The following is a 14,915-nucleotide window of genomic DNA, read 5'->3' as shown; positions in this document are numbered from 1 at the left end:
AGCCTTGGAGGAGATTATGTTGAGAAATAAAAAAAAAAAATTCTTAAAAACGTTGTTTTTCTTGGTCAGGCCGGAAACTTATCAATCCACCCTCGTATGTATGATATTCAATGTAATAAGGATGACGTTATATCCAACGTTATATCCAAAAACTGCCTTGTGACATCGATGACTTGCTGCAGCTTCTGGGCTGAACTAGCGTACATCTTCAGGTCATCCATGTAAAGAAGATGGGTCACTTGATGACCATCCTCATTATCATGAATTCTGAACCCATGAGACATGCTGTTTAGTGTTTTGCTCAATGGATTCAACGTTAAACAGAACCATAGTGCGCTAAAGGAGTCTCCTCGAAATATACCCGTCGTAAAGCATATTGATCCAGTTATCCTTGGTTGTCCATGATCAAAATACTTGATTCTTGTACCCCAAAGCCTCATTGCATGGCATAGAAAGTCAATAATGCGTGGGCAGATTTTGTAAAGTTTTAAGACTTTAAGCAAATTAGCATGCGGCACGGATGAAAACGCTTGCTTGTAGTCAATGTATGCCATGTGTAAGTTCCTTTGATGCTTACGAGTTAGAGCCATGGCAACAGCCTCTATAGTGACTAGATCTTTACAGTCTCGTGAGTTTTTACAACATTCTTTTTGTTCTTCTGTAAGAATGTCATTCTCGTCTCAATAAGAATATATCTTATCTGCAATGATAGCTGTAAGAAATTTATAAATTGTTGAAAGACAGGCTATCGGTCGAAAGTAAAATGGATTTTGAGCGTCCGCTTTTTTGTTATCATATACGTAGTACCCTGGAGCATAAAACCTGGCATCAGATTTGGTTGTGCACCATGTCCGGACCTGGAGCTTTCCAATTACTTGCCCTTTTCAAGACCGCTGAAACATCTAAAGCTGTGATGTTTGTCAGCTGCATTTCAGGTCTATTGCCTGCCCTTGCTTCCTCAGTTTGAACCACGCAGTGTCCAAATTGCATCTGTTCATTTTTCCCCAAACACCCGACCAATAGTTAGTCATATCTTCCAATTGAGAGACTTCGGTGCCTTGGTGGTTATTTGGCTTTACTCTCATTTCACGAAAGAACCTTTTTTTATCTGTCTGAAAGTTTTTGTTTTGTTACCTTCGTGCACTAGTTTTCTTGTACCGACGCAGTCTTGTAGTAAGAATATCAAGTCTCTGTCGTTGAGATTCTAAAATTTCATCCAATATTGCTGGTATTAATGTCTCGATGTGCCGAGGGTGGATGATTTTAATAACATGGTTCATGTGATTTTATCAATCTTTATCTTACCAAAATTTTCAGTGGTGGATCTTGATCCCTTGCTGGGACAAAAACAGCAATTGCAGGCCTAGTTTTCCGGCCCATCGTTCTAACGGTAACCAAAGCTGCACAGTATACAAGAGTTTGCACCTCTAACGCAGTTTGTGCTACTTTCAAATACGTAGGTAAAGCCTTACTGTCGAGATGTGCTATTAGTGCACGTAGATCATTTGTGATGTTCATTTTGGGCAGAGAATGCCTTAGTGTTGATTCTATATATCTGAAATCTAGTAAAGCAAGACCAAAATTCATTTCCAGGTGCTGTAGTTTTTCTGAGATTTCCCTATCCACATCATTGTTAGTAATATCCGGATGTGGTTCTAATGGATCCGGTGCATGATATTCATTATCCCTAGCACCTATGCCTTCAGCATCAATCAAATCTTCGTTATCTACATCTTCCAAGTCGAGCTCATCATTAGGAAGCTGCCGTTTCACTTCCATTTTAATAGAAGCTATTTCAACAGCCGAAAGCCGTTTATTTACAGATATTGAGCGTTTTTGATCTGCCAGATTCTGCTCATTTATTTTTGTGGCTAGCTCTGGGTATTTAAGTAAGAAGGGTCTATGATGTTCTCTTCTCACACATTGCCCACATCTCTCTGCCAAAAAATAAAGGCGCATAACATCTCTATTCATATGGTATGCCCATTTTCGTCGCTTTTTTGTTTGCTGAACCTCTCCTTCTGCCTCAGGTTGTATAAGGTCATCCACCTCTGGAGGATGTGTTGGCGTTAATCATCAATAGGTTGAGGAAGAACATCAATTGCTCCTGCTTGACCGTTTGATGCGGCTTTCTCTAAGTGATGTTCATTGCCGTCGTTTTTCCACGCCAATTTAACCTATTGTTTAATCTCCATTTCTCGGTCTTCTGTAACATATAGATTAGTCCTGATGTCTTTTACCTTAGCGATAAGATCTCTTAGTGCGACTTTTTGTATATTAGGACACTTTGCAGCCAATTTTGTTCTTAAATTGTATCCTTTTTCTATTTTCGTTTCAAATTTCGCAATTTCATAATAGATACGCACCAGTTTCTCTTTCATTGTGGTATCCCAATTCCACTACTTACCGTTTGTCGCATATCTTATTGCTGGCCAGCTGTTTGATTAGTGAGATCTGCCTGACCATCTCGCAGCTCACCATCGCCACTGTCCTACATGCTGTGGCCCCCAGCTGTGACTCCAGGGGCGCCCGGACGATCCTCCGTAAGCAACAAGCGTTTCAATATCTTTAATATATTCTCCATTTTTCATTAATGGGCTTTGTTTGTCCCTCTCCTCTTCGTTATCAGCCTATTTGGCATGGGAAATCCTGTCAGTAGCAATGCTACCGCCAACATTGCCGTCAAAGTCATGAGAGGAGAGCTCAAGCCCTACCGCGACATCAACGCGGAACACCTTCGACAGGGCTATTTTATTATATTACATATTATTATTAGTATTATTATCATTATTATTATTATTATTATTATTATTATTATATTGCATATTATATTATTTATTATATTATTTTATTACTTTTGTATTATTTTTTATTCAACATTTTATTATTTATTAGTTTTCTTATTTAATCTTGATTACCATTTTTTCATGTATGCTCATTATTTAAGAAGGTTTTGGTTATCTTTTTGTCAACCCATTTTATAAGAAACTAACTAAGGATTCAAGGGATGAATTGACACTGCTTGAAGTAGTACCGCTGGCATCTACTCCAGCTTCCCGAGAAAGTCTGGTATTCTAGCAGAAGTTGGCGTCTCAAATTGCTTTGCTGTTTTCTGTTTTATGATTCAACCTATTATCAGCAATTTGGCAAAAGGACTATTTCAACAACTATAGTCTGATTAGGCATGGCAATACTTTGTATTGTGAAAATACCGATAATGTGAACTTTAGTAAGGACATTGACGGATCAGCGCTACCTACAATAGTCTCCTTCGTGAAAGGAGCTAACGAGTCAATATGTAATAATTACATGTATACATAATTGTCTTGCCTCCTTAATTGTTATAACAGTTAGTGATCAACCGCTGTGCTGTCTTTCTCTCTCTCGTCTCTATGTGTGTCTAGCTACCCATGTGGGAGATAAATACAGTATAGACACTTCGCTACGTCACACGCTCTCATTGCGTTTATAACAAGGGGTACATAACTTTTGCAATGAGTGTATAAACGTTATTGCACACATTTTGCAATTATCTTGCAATCACTCGAAATCACCGCGGAATCATTTTCAGTCACTAAAAATCATTTAAAGTTACTTACAATCAATTTTAATCACCTGCAATGACTCTGCAATCACGGGAAATCAAGTGCTAGTAATCTGCAATGGCGTGCACGCAATTGCAATCATGTAAAGTTTGTGACAAAAAAAAAATTTTTGTTCGCCTAATTTAAGGGAAGTGGAAGTTAGGAATAGTGACACAGCAGTAAAAGAAATAACGTGAGTAACAATTATGGATTTAAGGAGAAAAATTAAGGAAAACCCTAATTTTTATAGATCACGATCTGACATTTAAGTTGTGCTGTTGCAGTTTGACACCATCACAATGATCCAGTTAGAAGTTCGAAAATTTTAAGAATAATACTGAATTTCGATACCTTGATTAAATTCGGCACTCCATGACTTCGTTTCGTAAATTTTGTAGTCTCGGCTCCAGTGCTTTACTACGCTGAGAACTGATTGTATGAGTTCCACTAAAGTTCCATCAAGCTTCCATGTTACCAGGACTACCAGGAATATCGCCTTGAAACTTCAGCCTTCACTTCATTACTATGTAACGAAGTATGTAGTTTTCTGTTTTTCAACATTAAGAGCATCCATCTTATTCTATCCTAATCTTTTCTAAATCAATCTACTGTACCTAATTTGTTCTCTTCTTCCACAGACACACTCAAATTAAGGCTGTTCTAACATGCACTTATTACTCTTATTTCCGTACACTTATTTTTACAGGGGCAATACAAAACTAAGGCCGCTTCGTGCGGTTGTACATTTCCCTAATCAATTATAAACATGTTCATTATTTGTAACGCTTGGTGAAATTTCATTATTTTCTTAAACGAAAATTAAATACTAACAAAAACTAACTTTGCAGATTGTGTTTGTACATTTTCACAAATAAAAGAATAAATGGCTCAAAAATGGTAAAACTTCCTCATTTTCTTTAAATCATAAAGTTTCGCGCAAATTGGTAGTTTTTTATGCCAAGCAATAATAACATTTGCAATTTCATATGAGAACTTCATTATCCTGGAACGTAGTTTTTCCTAAATTTGTTTTTTAATAGCCTCACTCTATTTAAAGGAACAAATCACAAAATAGTAACATGGAGAGATATTGCATCCCCCATTTCCTGAGGTATTGCATAGCTGCACAGTTTCGAAAAAGCTGAACAAAACTAGACAAAGGTTTACATCATGGCAAAAATTGGAGTTCCTATGTTTTTTAGGTCGCTGAAACCGAATTTGCAATTAAATATTTAAAATTCAAGATGGATGACACAAAATGGTGGAATTATAACGTGAATTTTTGCATTTAATTGAATTTTGGAGTACGTCTGTTATTGAGATTGTTAAAAATGTATGTGAGGTCGAAATTTCAGGTTTTTAAGGTATTATATCATAAATTATGTACAAAAGGTACATTTTTAATACAATAAGGCATGTATTTAAAATCTATATCTTATTTCAAATGATACAATTATGGTTCACAATAAAAGCTTATTATAATCATTATCTGAGTCACTTGTATCATTATCGTCTATTATGGAATCGTCAGAGCACAGAAACATCGCCATAGCTTCTGGTGAGAAGTGTTTTTTCTTTTTTTTTCAACTGCTTCTTGAAACTTGAAATGTATGAAATGGGAAGTGGTGCCCATTCAATGATTTGAAACCCGTGAATTAAAATCTTATAAACCGAAGTAGGAATATAGTGCTAAGGGTACAACTTCATCAAGAAAAATTTCGTTTCTTATGCATATCATTTCTTAGTACCTGATGCTGTACAAAATAATAAATTATAAGTCTTAAAATCATTGGCGAAAATATAACTAATGGTACATAAAAAACATTTGTTCTTTGAAACGCGCAGACACCCTGTTACTTAAGAAAGCGGGCCATACGCACAGGTAGAAAAAATGATCTCTTAGTATCACAACTATTGTGACATTGTATGAAATATGGATAGTAATTAAATACATATTAATTCATCAGGGAATTGAAAGCCTAATCACAGGTTGTGGTCCACTAGAAGCCGTCGTTAAAGCCACCACTGTTTTAGAGAACTCTCCACTAACTAATGCTGGTTATGGATCGAATTTAACTATCGATGGAAAAGTAGAATGTGATGCTAGTGTCATGGATGGGTCGAACTTACATTTTGGAGCAGTTGGAGCTATTAAAGGAGTGAAAAACCCAATTGAAGTGGCTAAGCACCTTTGTGAACAGCAGTCTATTAGTATGTCACATGGAAGGATTCCTCCTAGGTAAGACTTAAACAATAATTGTATCATTTATGTTTCTTGCATGTAACTATAATAATATTGATTAGGCTGAAAAACATTTTTGCAAGAATTTCAAGCTAGTGTACGCCTTTTCCAGTTTTTTTGTGTAAAAAAATCAAAACCACAACTTAAATGCTATGTGGTCTGTTAAAAATTGGAAGATATATTTTACCCTTGCAGATCGACGCGTCGAAAAGGATTTAGATTCTAGTCGAAACATGTTGACTAATTTTTTAATAAAAACATCAAAAACCGGAAAAGGCCTGAACTCTCATGGTATTCTAAGTTATCGAAAAAAATAAAAACACAGTATTTTAAAGGGTTGATGGGGTGAACTTTAATCATAAAAATTTAAAGATTTAATTAGTTTTTTAGTTGGATCTGGAGCTCACACATGGGCCAAAGAGATGGGAATTCAGACAATACCGCCGGATGACCTAATATCAGGTAATAAAATATACCTCTATTATTGACTATTTGTTCGAAAATATACAATGTTCAGGCCGGAAAAACGCACTTTTGTTAGTCAAGGGCATTACTAAGCCGATGTTTAAGTGTCGATTACTGAATTCGATACTTTTTCGATTCCGATTTTTAAGACTTATGGACTCTAGCGGACCGACTAAAGTAATGCAACAAAAAACTAAAAAAAATAGCAATATCCACTTTTAAATTGGTGAAATTCGGATTCTATGTTCAAATTCCTATTAGAATGTCACGGAGTAATCAACATAGTTTTTTTATAACGGTAAAAAGTTAAAACAATAAATAAAACGTATAACGCCTGTTGACTGCTACACTTCAAAGGCATCATCTGTAAGTAGCAGTCAATAGGCGTTTCATGTCTTATGTTTTTTTAAACTTTTTACCGTTCAAACAAAAAATCTATTGTGATTACTCTGTGACCTCCTGATGGAAATTTTAACGTATCATCCGAATTTCACCAATGTAAAAGTTGACCTTGCCTTTGACTAACCTTTATCTAACCTGGAAACTACATGTTGATACAATGTTAAAGAAAGCTAAGATACCTTTTGGGCCTGTAGATACGCAGTGGACAAAACCTGTGACTTAAAACACATGATTAATTACTGGTAGTATATGATGATAATCGTACCTATAATAGCATATCCATGAACAATCTGGTTGTCACGGACAGAACTAATTAGTACTATTAAACAATTAGAGAGCCTCCGAAGGGTTCTCTGCTTCGCGATCACTGGCGATTCTGGACATCCCGCGGTTGAATCTTTCCACAAGGAAGATCGAGACAGGGGTAGTATATAGAGTCCTTCTAGGAGGTAATCTTAGTGATGTTGGTGTAATTGACCTACATATAGTAATATTAATAAGAGCCTTCTATGCGAGGATAATATTCTCGCTATGCAAACTGGTGTTATGTTATATTGAGAAAAATATCCTTCATAAAACACTTCAAGGGTCACTTCCCTTAAAGGAAAGAATGGCTGTAGTGTTAGGTACACAGACGGCTTTAAGGACTGTTTAGAAATAAGGACTGAAATAAAATCAGGACGGCGCACATTTCCAACAGTTTATGGTTCCAAATAATAGCTATTAAAGCTTGCCAGGAGGAAATTTGTAAGCGGACACATAAAAGACATTTGTCCTGATAGTCAAACAGCACTCAAGGCTCTTACATCCGAAGAGTTTCCGTCCATACTAGCCTGGAGTTTCCTTCAAGATCTTCTTATGGTTGCCACTAAAAAGCAGATCAGTCTAAACTGGGTTCCCGGCCATGAAGATATTGAAGGTTACGAGAAAGAAGATGCACTGTCTAAGGTGGGAGCTTCACAGTCCCGGATTTTCGAGGAACCCTACTGTGGTATCTTATATGCATCGTTGGAAGGAAATATTGATAAATGGCGAGAGGCTGTGCACTAAATATAGAATTCAGAGTGTGACGGACAATATAGTTGAGATAGTCCCAACGCAGTTTAGAGTATCCGCACTTCGCACTTACACAGATTCGACACTACCAACTGCGCTCGTCGATATTTTGACGTGCGCAAATGGTATCCTACCAAAGGTTCACGTGCATATCCTGCCAACTGTTCATATCTAGATTATTCCGACCAGCTTTTCAAACTACAAGTTCAGGTTCACAGATGGAATACATCTAACTGTGAACGTTAAATTAATAAGATCCGATTTATAACTGACTAGTTCACGTGCACAGGTGGGCGTCTACCACCCGCACCTGTGGACTGACAAGTAAAAAATAGGATCGTATTACTTAAGATGTTTACAGTTGGAAGTCTCCCATGTGTGCAAGTGACACTTTATCTGGGGACCATGTGTGGCGTCAAATTCTCGACGTATACACTTGGAAGTGTCCTATTTGTGCACGTTCACTAACGAGACTTCCAACTGTGCATGTCGAAATTTCAAAGTGCGCAGTTAGTTACCCCTCGTACCCTTCCCATGTCAGATAGGTAACTTTTATACAGCACCCATGATCACTGTAACTACTCCTCTAACTACTTCTGGAGTGCTTCAGACTCTGGGTGGTCCCACTATTACCAGAGGAAGGCCAGTCGCTACGGCCGACTCCCGTTCGTCCCTTTTATATTATCAACAAGACATCTTAGCCTCGGCTGTCAAAGCCCGCTGCGCACATCTCGGTGCGCATATCCGAACCATAGTTGAGACTCCTATCAGACTAGTACTGACTACTAGTGAATCACATAAGGATTCCCATGATTGATTAGAATTAGTGGTGAGCAGAATACTTCGTGCACGATTCCTGATTCTAGTGAGGAGACAGATTATGAAATACTTTGTGAATTTAATGCACTGTCGTGATGCTCTTGCCTGTAGGAATTAGAATTTCAGAATCGGAGTTCCGAGTCGAATCAAAATCATTCATATATATTCTCGTTGATAGCAGAAAAAGAGTCTGCCTTGCAATAAAATGAGTAGCATTGACCCTCAATTTTCCCACATTTATTGGTTTCCTTAATAATGGGTAGAATCATAGTTTCGTTGAATTTATTACTTTTGTATTATTTTTTATTTAACAATTTATTATTCATTAGTTTTCTTATTTAATCTTGATGACCATTTTCTCATGTATGCTCATTATTTAAGAAGTTTTTGGTTATCTTTTTTTCTATCGATTTCACAAAAAACTAACTGAGGATTCAAGAGATGAATTGGCACTGCTTCAAGTAGTACCGCTGGCATCTACTCCAGCTTCTCGAGAAAGTCTGGTATTCTAGCAGAAGTTGGCGTCTCAAATTTCTTTGTTGTTTTCTGTTTTATGATTCAACTTATTATTAGCAATTTGGAAAAATCACTATCTCAAATACTATAGTCTGATTAGGCATGGCAATACTTTATATTGTGAAAATACCAATAATGTGAACTTTAGGAAGGACATTGACGGATCAGCGCCACCTACAATAATCTTATTCGTGAAAGGAGCTAATGCAGCTATATGTAATAATTACATGTATATATAATTTTTTGCCTCTTTATATGTTATAACAGTTAGTGATCAACCGTTGTGTTGTCTCTTTCTCTTCTCTATGCGTATCCAGCTACCCATGTGGGAGATTTATACAGTACAGACACTTCGCTACGTCATACGCTCTCATTGCGTTTATAACGAGGGGTATATAACTTTTGCAATGAGTGTACGAACGTTATTGCACCTATTTTACAATTACCTTGCAATCACTCGAAATTACCGCGAAATCACTTTCAGTCACTAAAAATCACTTAAAGTTACTTACAATCAATTTCAATAACCTGTGTGAAGCTTCTGACAAAAAGAGCAAAATTTTCGTTTTAAATTTTCAGAGTAACAGAATCGATTCAGTACTTTTATACAGTATATCGACGGGTGAGCGGAAGAACGTTGTGTCTGATTTTTGTTCCCAAAGACGTCGTATCTCGCTTTGGAAACGCGAGCGAGATACGAGGTCACTTCAATAAGAAATCAGACTCTACGTTCTTTCGCTCATTCTTCGATTAACTAGGACATGCTGTCAAAGTATTGAACGAACACTAGAGTACCCTTCCTCTACTAGCAGACCATTCGACGCTCGTAGATTCGTGGGTCACAATGATCCAGTTAGAAGTTCTAAAATTTTAAGAATAATACTGAAATTCGACATCTCGAGTATTAGGAAATTGCGCTAAATTGAAGTATCAATTTTAAGGTTAAATTGACATAAAATCTATAAATATATATAGGCAATTCCGTCAAGTTTATCGTACCGTTGATAAATTAAGTTGATCTATCCTTCGTGAAGGGTTATTCTTAATCTAAATTTAGGAATAAACCCAAATCGAAATGACCCCCCTCCAGCAGCAGTACGGTCCCATCCGCCAATCATCCACCAGAAGTCAGCCATCCCTTATCGGACTCCAGTCCTGTGGTTCGAGTTCGACATGTGGAAGAAGTCGCGGTTAAGCAAACGGTCTACCGGCGGGAAAGAAGGAAGTAAGGAGAAGCGACTTCAGCGAGGCATACCAGCGGAGCGTGTGATAATCGGTCTTCTTATATTCGAAAGACTTTCTAATAACTTCTTGGCTGGATCGCCATGTTTAGTGAGTAAATTAAAATAATGGAGTGCCGGTCAGTGATTCTCTCGTCCCCTTGTGTTTTTTTTCGTGATATTTTTAGGGCCATGTTTAGTGACCTGATCTGTGGATTTTAACGTATTTCTTTCGCCTGTTTTAAATATGTGAATAATGTAAATGACCTGTCTCTTGACCCTTTTCTTCCGTAACTTCCCGACTTTGATATAACCTCTCCTCGCTTTTCCGATTCATCCCGGTTTGTGATAATGCCGAAAACACCCCCACCCCCTATTTCTTTTCTTATTCATTTATAATAGTACCCTTATTTACATGATATTACTGATTGATTCCACTTATTGATGACTTAAAAACACAGGCCCACAAAAAAAAATTTGTCTGCACGAGACAAGTGACTAGGCTATCCTTATGGATTTTGAACCGCTGAATCCGAACATGGCCGCAGAATTTGTCCTACATGTCTCAGTTTTCCCCTAGATTCCAAAAGTAGGGAAAAGCCTAAGGATTTTCTAGTCACACAGGCCATACAAAAAATTGGTCTGCACGAGACAAGTGACTAGGCAAACCTTATGGATTTCGATCCACTGAATCTGAATCTGGCCTCAGAATTTCTTGTGCACGTCTCAATTTTCCGCTAGATGCAGAAATTTGGCGAAAACATACACTGCTAAAAATAATATTAAATTTAATATACCCACGTGTGTTAAAATTCATATATGAAGCATATGAAATCGCCATTAAGAGCGTGTATATTAAATTTCATATACATTCATGTTAATCACTTACAAGAAAAGTCATATAATTTCATTTTTCACAAATTTAAAATAAGTTTAGCTGTCATTTTCGATTCTAAATAATAAAACATGATACATTCTTCCTGTTAACCAAAAATAAAAATGGATTGCATGTCGAAAAGTTCAATTAAGCAAATAAATAACAGACTTAACCTACAATGAATTTTATCCCCCTTAAATTTTGACCATTTAGAGCAAAATCAGGAAAAATTTAACCCGTAAATTGCACTTTCATTATAAATAACAACTGAGTCTACGAATTCTAAATTATTAATTTCATTGAGAATATTTGACAAGATTTAAAGAAATGAAAGCAGGTTGAGTTTTCACGCACATTGCTATACTGACCTGTATATTAAATTTAATACACATGTATATTAAATTCACTACACCAATGTATGTTAAATTTCAGTAGCGGTAGTACATATTTGCTTCACACACATGTATATTAAACCTCATACAGATTTTTCTAACAGTGTAGGGATATTCCAGACGTTATTTTGACAACACCAGTACACGCGAAAATAAACACATGGATGTTATATTCTGAAGTGTCCCGACTTTTAAAGACTTAATTTTATACAAAGAAATTCTCTAGTGTGTCTTCTGTATCCCCTGGATTAGGTCGTTCTATGGAAATTAACGGTATTTTTCATATTATATAGATTTGTACGGGGAAAAACAATGCAATATCCTTTGCAGATATGCGTGCTAAATCTAAATTTGAACCCCAAATTTTTCGGGCTTGTTCCTTTTCTCTTTAGATGCAAAGTGTAAGGAAAAGCCTAGGGAATTTCTGGTCACGCAGGTCCACCAAAAAAAATTGTCTGCACGAGACAAGTGACTGGTTTCGCACGAAACACTGTAAAAGATATTAGGCTAAGGGAAATGGGAGGCACACTAAATAATTTCCGTGTACTAATTAGGTCTCTACAAGTCGTTTCACTTAAGAATATAATAACGATTTGTCTTTTTTTGCGTATACTGCTATTATAAAAATAACGTGCAAATTATCCCTAGGGGTTTCCTTATTTTCTGCATCTAGGGGGAAACTGAGACGTGTAAGATAAATTCTGAGGCCAGATTTCGATTCAACGGTTCAAAATCTATAAGGGTAGCCTAGTCACTTGTTTCTTGCAGGCAATTTTTTGTATGGCCTGTGTGACTAGAAAATCCCTAGGAATTTCCCTACTTTTTGCATTTAGGGGAAAACTGAAACGTGTAGAACATATTCTGAGGCCATATTCAGGCCTCAAAATCTATAGGGGTAGGCTAGCCACTTGTCTCATGCTGACTTTTTTTTTGCGGCCCTGTGTAATTAATTAATATCCGGGGTTAATAATTATTAACTATATTAATAACTGATAATGGTTAATAATTGATTACTAACTTATTAATACATTTTTTATTGTTATTATGTATAAATTTTATTATATATTATCTTGCCATAATTCATTTCAACGATCTCCCCCCCCCCCCCCCCCCCCCCCCCCCCCCTACCTATGAACTGAGCTAGTCAATTTTAAGAGATTTACAGGATTTAATTCTATCGAATCGCCTATCGTTTGTTATCGCATTTGTATTGTTCTAGTTAAATTCGTGTTGGAATATCCTAAAGCTTTTACGATTTACGGTTTTAGGACTACCTTTACGATGCAGGTCTCTTTATGATGCAGGTGTTTTTAGGTAAGGAGGGACGCGGTGGAGAACAAAAGGGAAGAACATAGTAAGGGGACAAAGTAAAATTAAAGAAAGGGTAGTAGGCGGAAGAAGATTATTTTAGAACGTAGCAGTAATTAAAAATAAAGAACCAAGTTTCTGGATCACAGGAGTCAGTGGCGGGACAGAAAAGTTAGGGCATATGAAGGACAGAAAGGTAGGCATACAGGAAAGAAATGTATAGGGCAGTGACAATGTACGATGGAGAGGATACAGAAATTTAGAATAGAGGAGGAGATAGACTCTGACCACTTACAATAAGTGTGGAGATAAAAATAGGGATAGAGCGAAAATATGTTAACAAGGTAGAGAAAGCACGAGAAAAAGCAATACAGTTGGAGGAGGCTATTGAAATCTACAAAGAGAAATTAGAAGAGTTAGAGCTTGAATAAAATGGAGTAGAAGAGAGGTGGAGTGTAAAAGGAAGTAAAGAAAAATTATAAGAAGTGGTGTTGGGGAAAAGGAGATAAAAAGGTCTACTTAACTAAAAGAAGAGAAGTCACAGAACTAGGGGAAAAAAGAGGAAACAGAGCAAAGAGAGTGGAAGGAAGAATCAAACAACAACTGATCGGATGGAGAGGCGTGGAAACTCACTAATAGAGTGAGAATCAAAGGAGGAGAGGCAAATGAGATTAAATAAAACTTAAAGAGTGGCGAGAGTTCTTTAAAAGTTCGTTTAGATGGTTGGACGAAAGAAACGTACAGTGAGGGGCAGCCGAAAAGAAGATTAATAAAAATTACTCAGAAACTGTAGAAAGGAGAAGGGTACCCCTAAGAGTAAAGAGGAGAGAATCTCTGCACAAGAAAGGGGAAAACAAAAGATTTATAACTATAAGGGTATAACGCTGCTAAATTTACATATAAGATATATGAAATGGTGCTTGCTGAGAGACTCAGAGAAGAGGTGAAAAGCAAAGTCATCTTAACAGAAACGCAAGCTGGCTTTAAAGCAGGTTGGATCACTCTAGAGAACATATATGTCCTACATGTAGTAGACAGGCATTTAGGTAAGGGTAATAAAGTGTGTGTGTGTTTAGTCGTCCTAAAGGGGGCGTTACCATCAGTAGACACAAAAGTGATTCGAAGACAATAGAGGAAAGAGTTTCGAGCAAAGGACTAATAAACAGAGTAAGAGAAATATAAAAAGAAACGAAAGAAAGAGTGAAAATAGTGGTGAAGAATTGGAAGGGTTCTGGCCGGAGATTGGCGTAAGACAAGGGTGTCCTTTAAGCCTAAAACTTTTTGCAGTGTTTGGATACGAATGATGAACTTAGAAAACAGCTTGGCGGCGAGATACATGTAGAAAAATATATGATTCTGGGTGTTCGAATATGCGGATGCCATAGAAATTCTGGCAATACAGGAAGGGACCTTAAAGTCAATACAAAAAACTTTAGGAAGGTACTTCGACAAACATAAATTAGATATAAACCCGGAAAAGTAAAAAATATTTTGATTTAGAAGAGGGATTGTTATACATATGGATTAAGGACGGAAATGAAAACAGAAGACACTATAAGAAGTTAAAAAAGTTCGTGTATCTGGGGTATTTGATGAGAGGAATGGTAGTGTGGATGGACAAATAAAGGGGAGGGTAAGAATGGCTATAATAACAAAAAGGCAAGTATGGGGAATAGGGGAGAGATTACTTGTGAATGATTTCAGAAGAAGAATGCCTTTGGTCAACGCGTTGGTTGCCATTGTAATGTTATATAAAGTGGAAATTTAGGGATGGGAGCAGTATAGAATAGTGGAAGAAGTACAAGAAAGGTACAAAAAATGGTTAGACCTAGACAAATGCATACTGGCATATATGGTGCTGGAAGAGGCAGACAGAGAGTGCACGCATGTGCAAACGGGAGAGAGCGCATGCAGGTTCGAAGAGAAAGAGTTATATAGTGAAGCAAGATTCTTAGGAAAAACCTGAGAAAGGCAAGAGGATGCATGAGCATGCAAAACAGAAAGAGAGGGTCATAGAAGAACGAAGAAAGGTAC

At 36.9% G+C, this 14,915-nt stretch overlaps 1 protein-coding gene across 6 annotated transcripts in view; it reads left to right on the top strand.

Annotated features, from left to right (window-relative positions):
- Positions 1-14,915, top strand: part of LOC117180366 (threonine aspartase 1-like) — a 277,126-nt gene that overhangs the window by 217,986 nt on the left and 44,225 nt on the right. For all 6 annotated transcript variants that reach the window (XM_033372828.1, XM_033372830.1, XM_033372829.1 and 3 more), the window contains 2 exons: positions 5,552-5,823; positions 6,209-6,288. In XM_033372828.1, coding sequence (XP_033228719.1) covers positions 5,552-5,823; positions 6,209-6,288 — 352 coding nt within the window. The remainder of the gene's footprint in view (positions 1-5,551; positions 5,824-6,208; positions 6,289-14,915) is intronic.

The sequence above is a fragment of the Belonocnema kinseyi genome, chromosome 9 (assembly GCF_010883055.1).
Source record: "Belonocnema kinseyi isolate 2016_QV_RU_SX_M_011 chromosome 9, B_treatae_v1, whole genome shotgun sequence".
NCBI lineage: Eukaryota > Metazoa > Arthropoda > Insecta > Hymenoptera > Cynipidae > Belonocnema > Belonocnema kinseyi.
The sequence above is the reverse complement of the archived record's forward strand: the minus strand, read 5'-3'. Positions and strand labels throughout refer to the sequence as shown.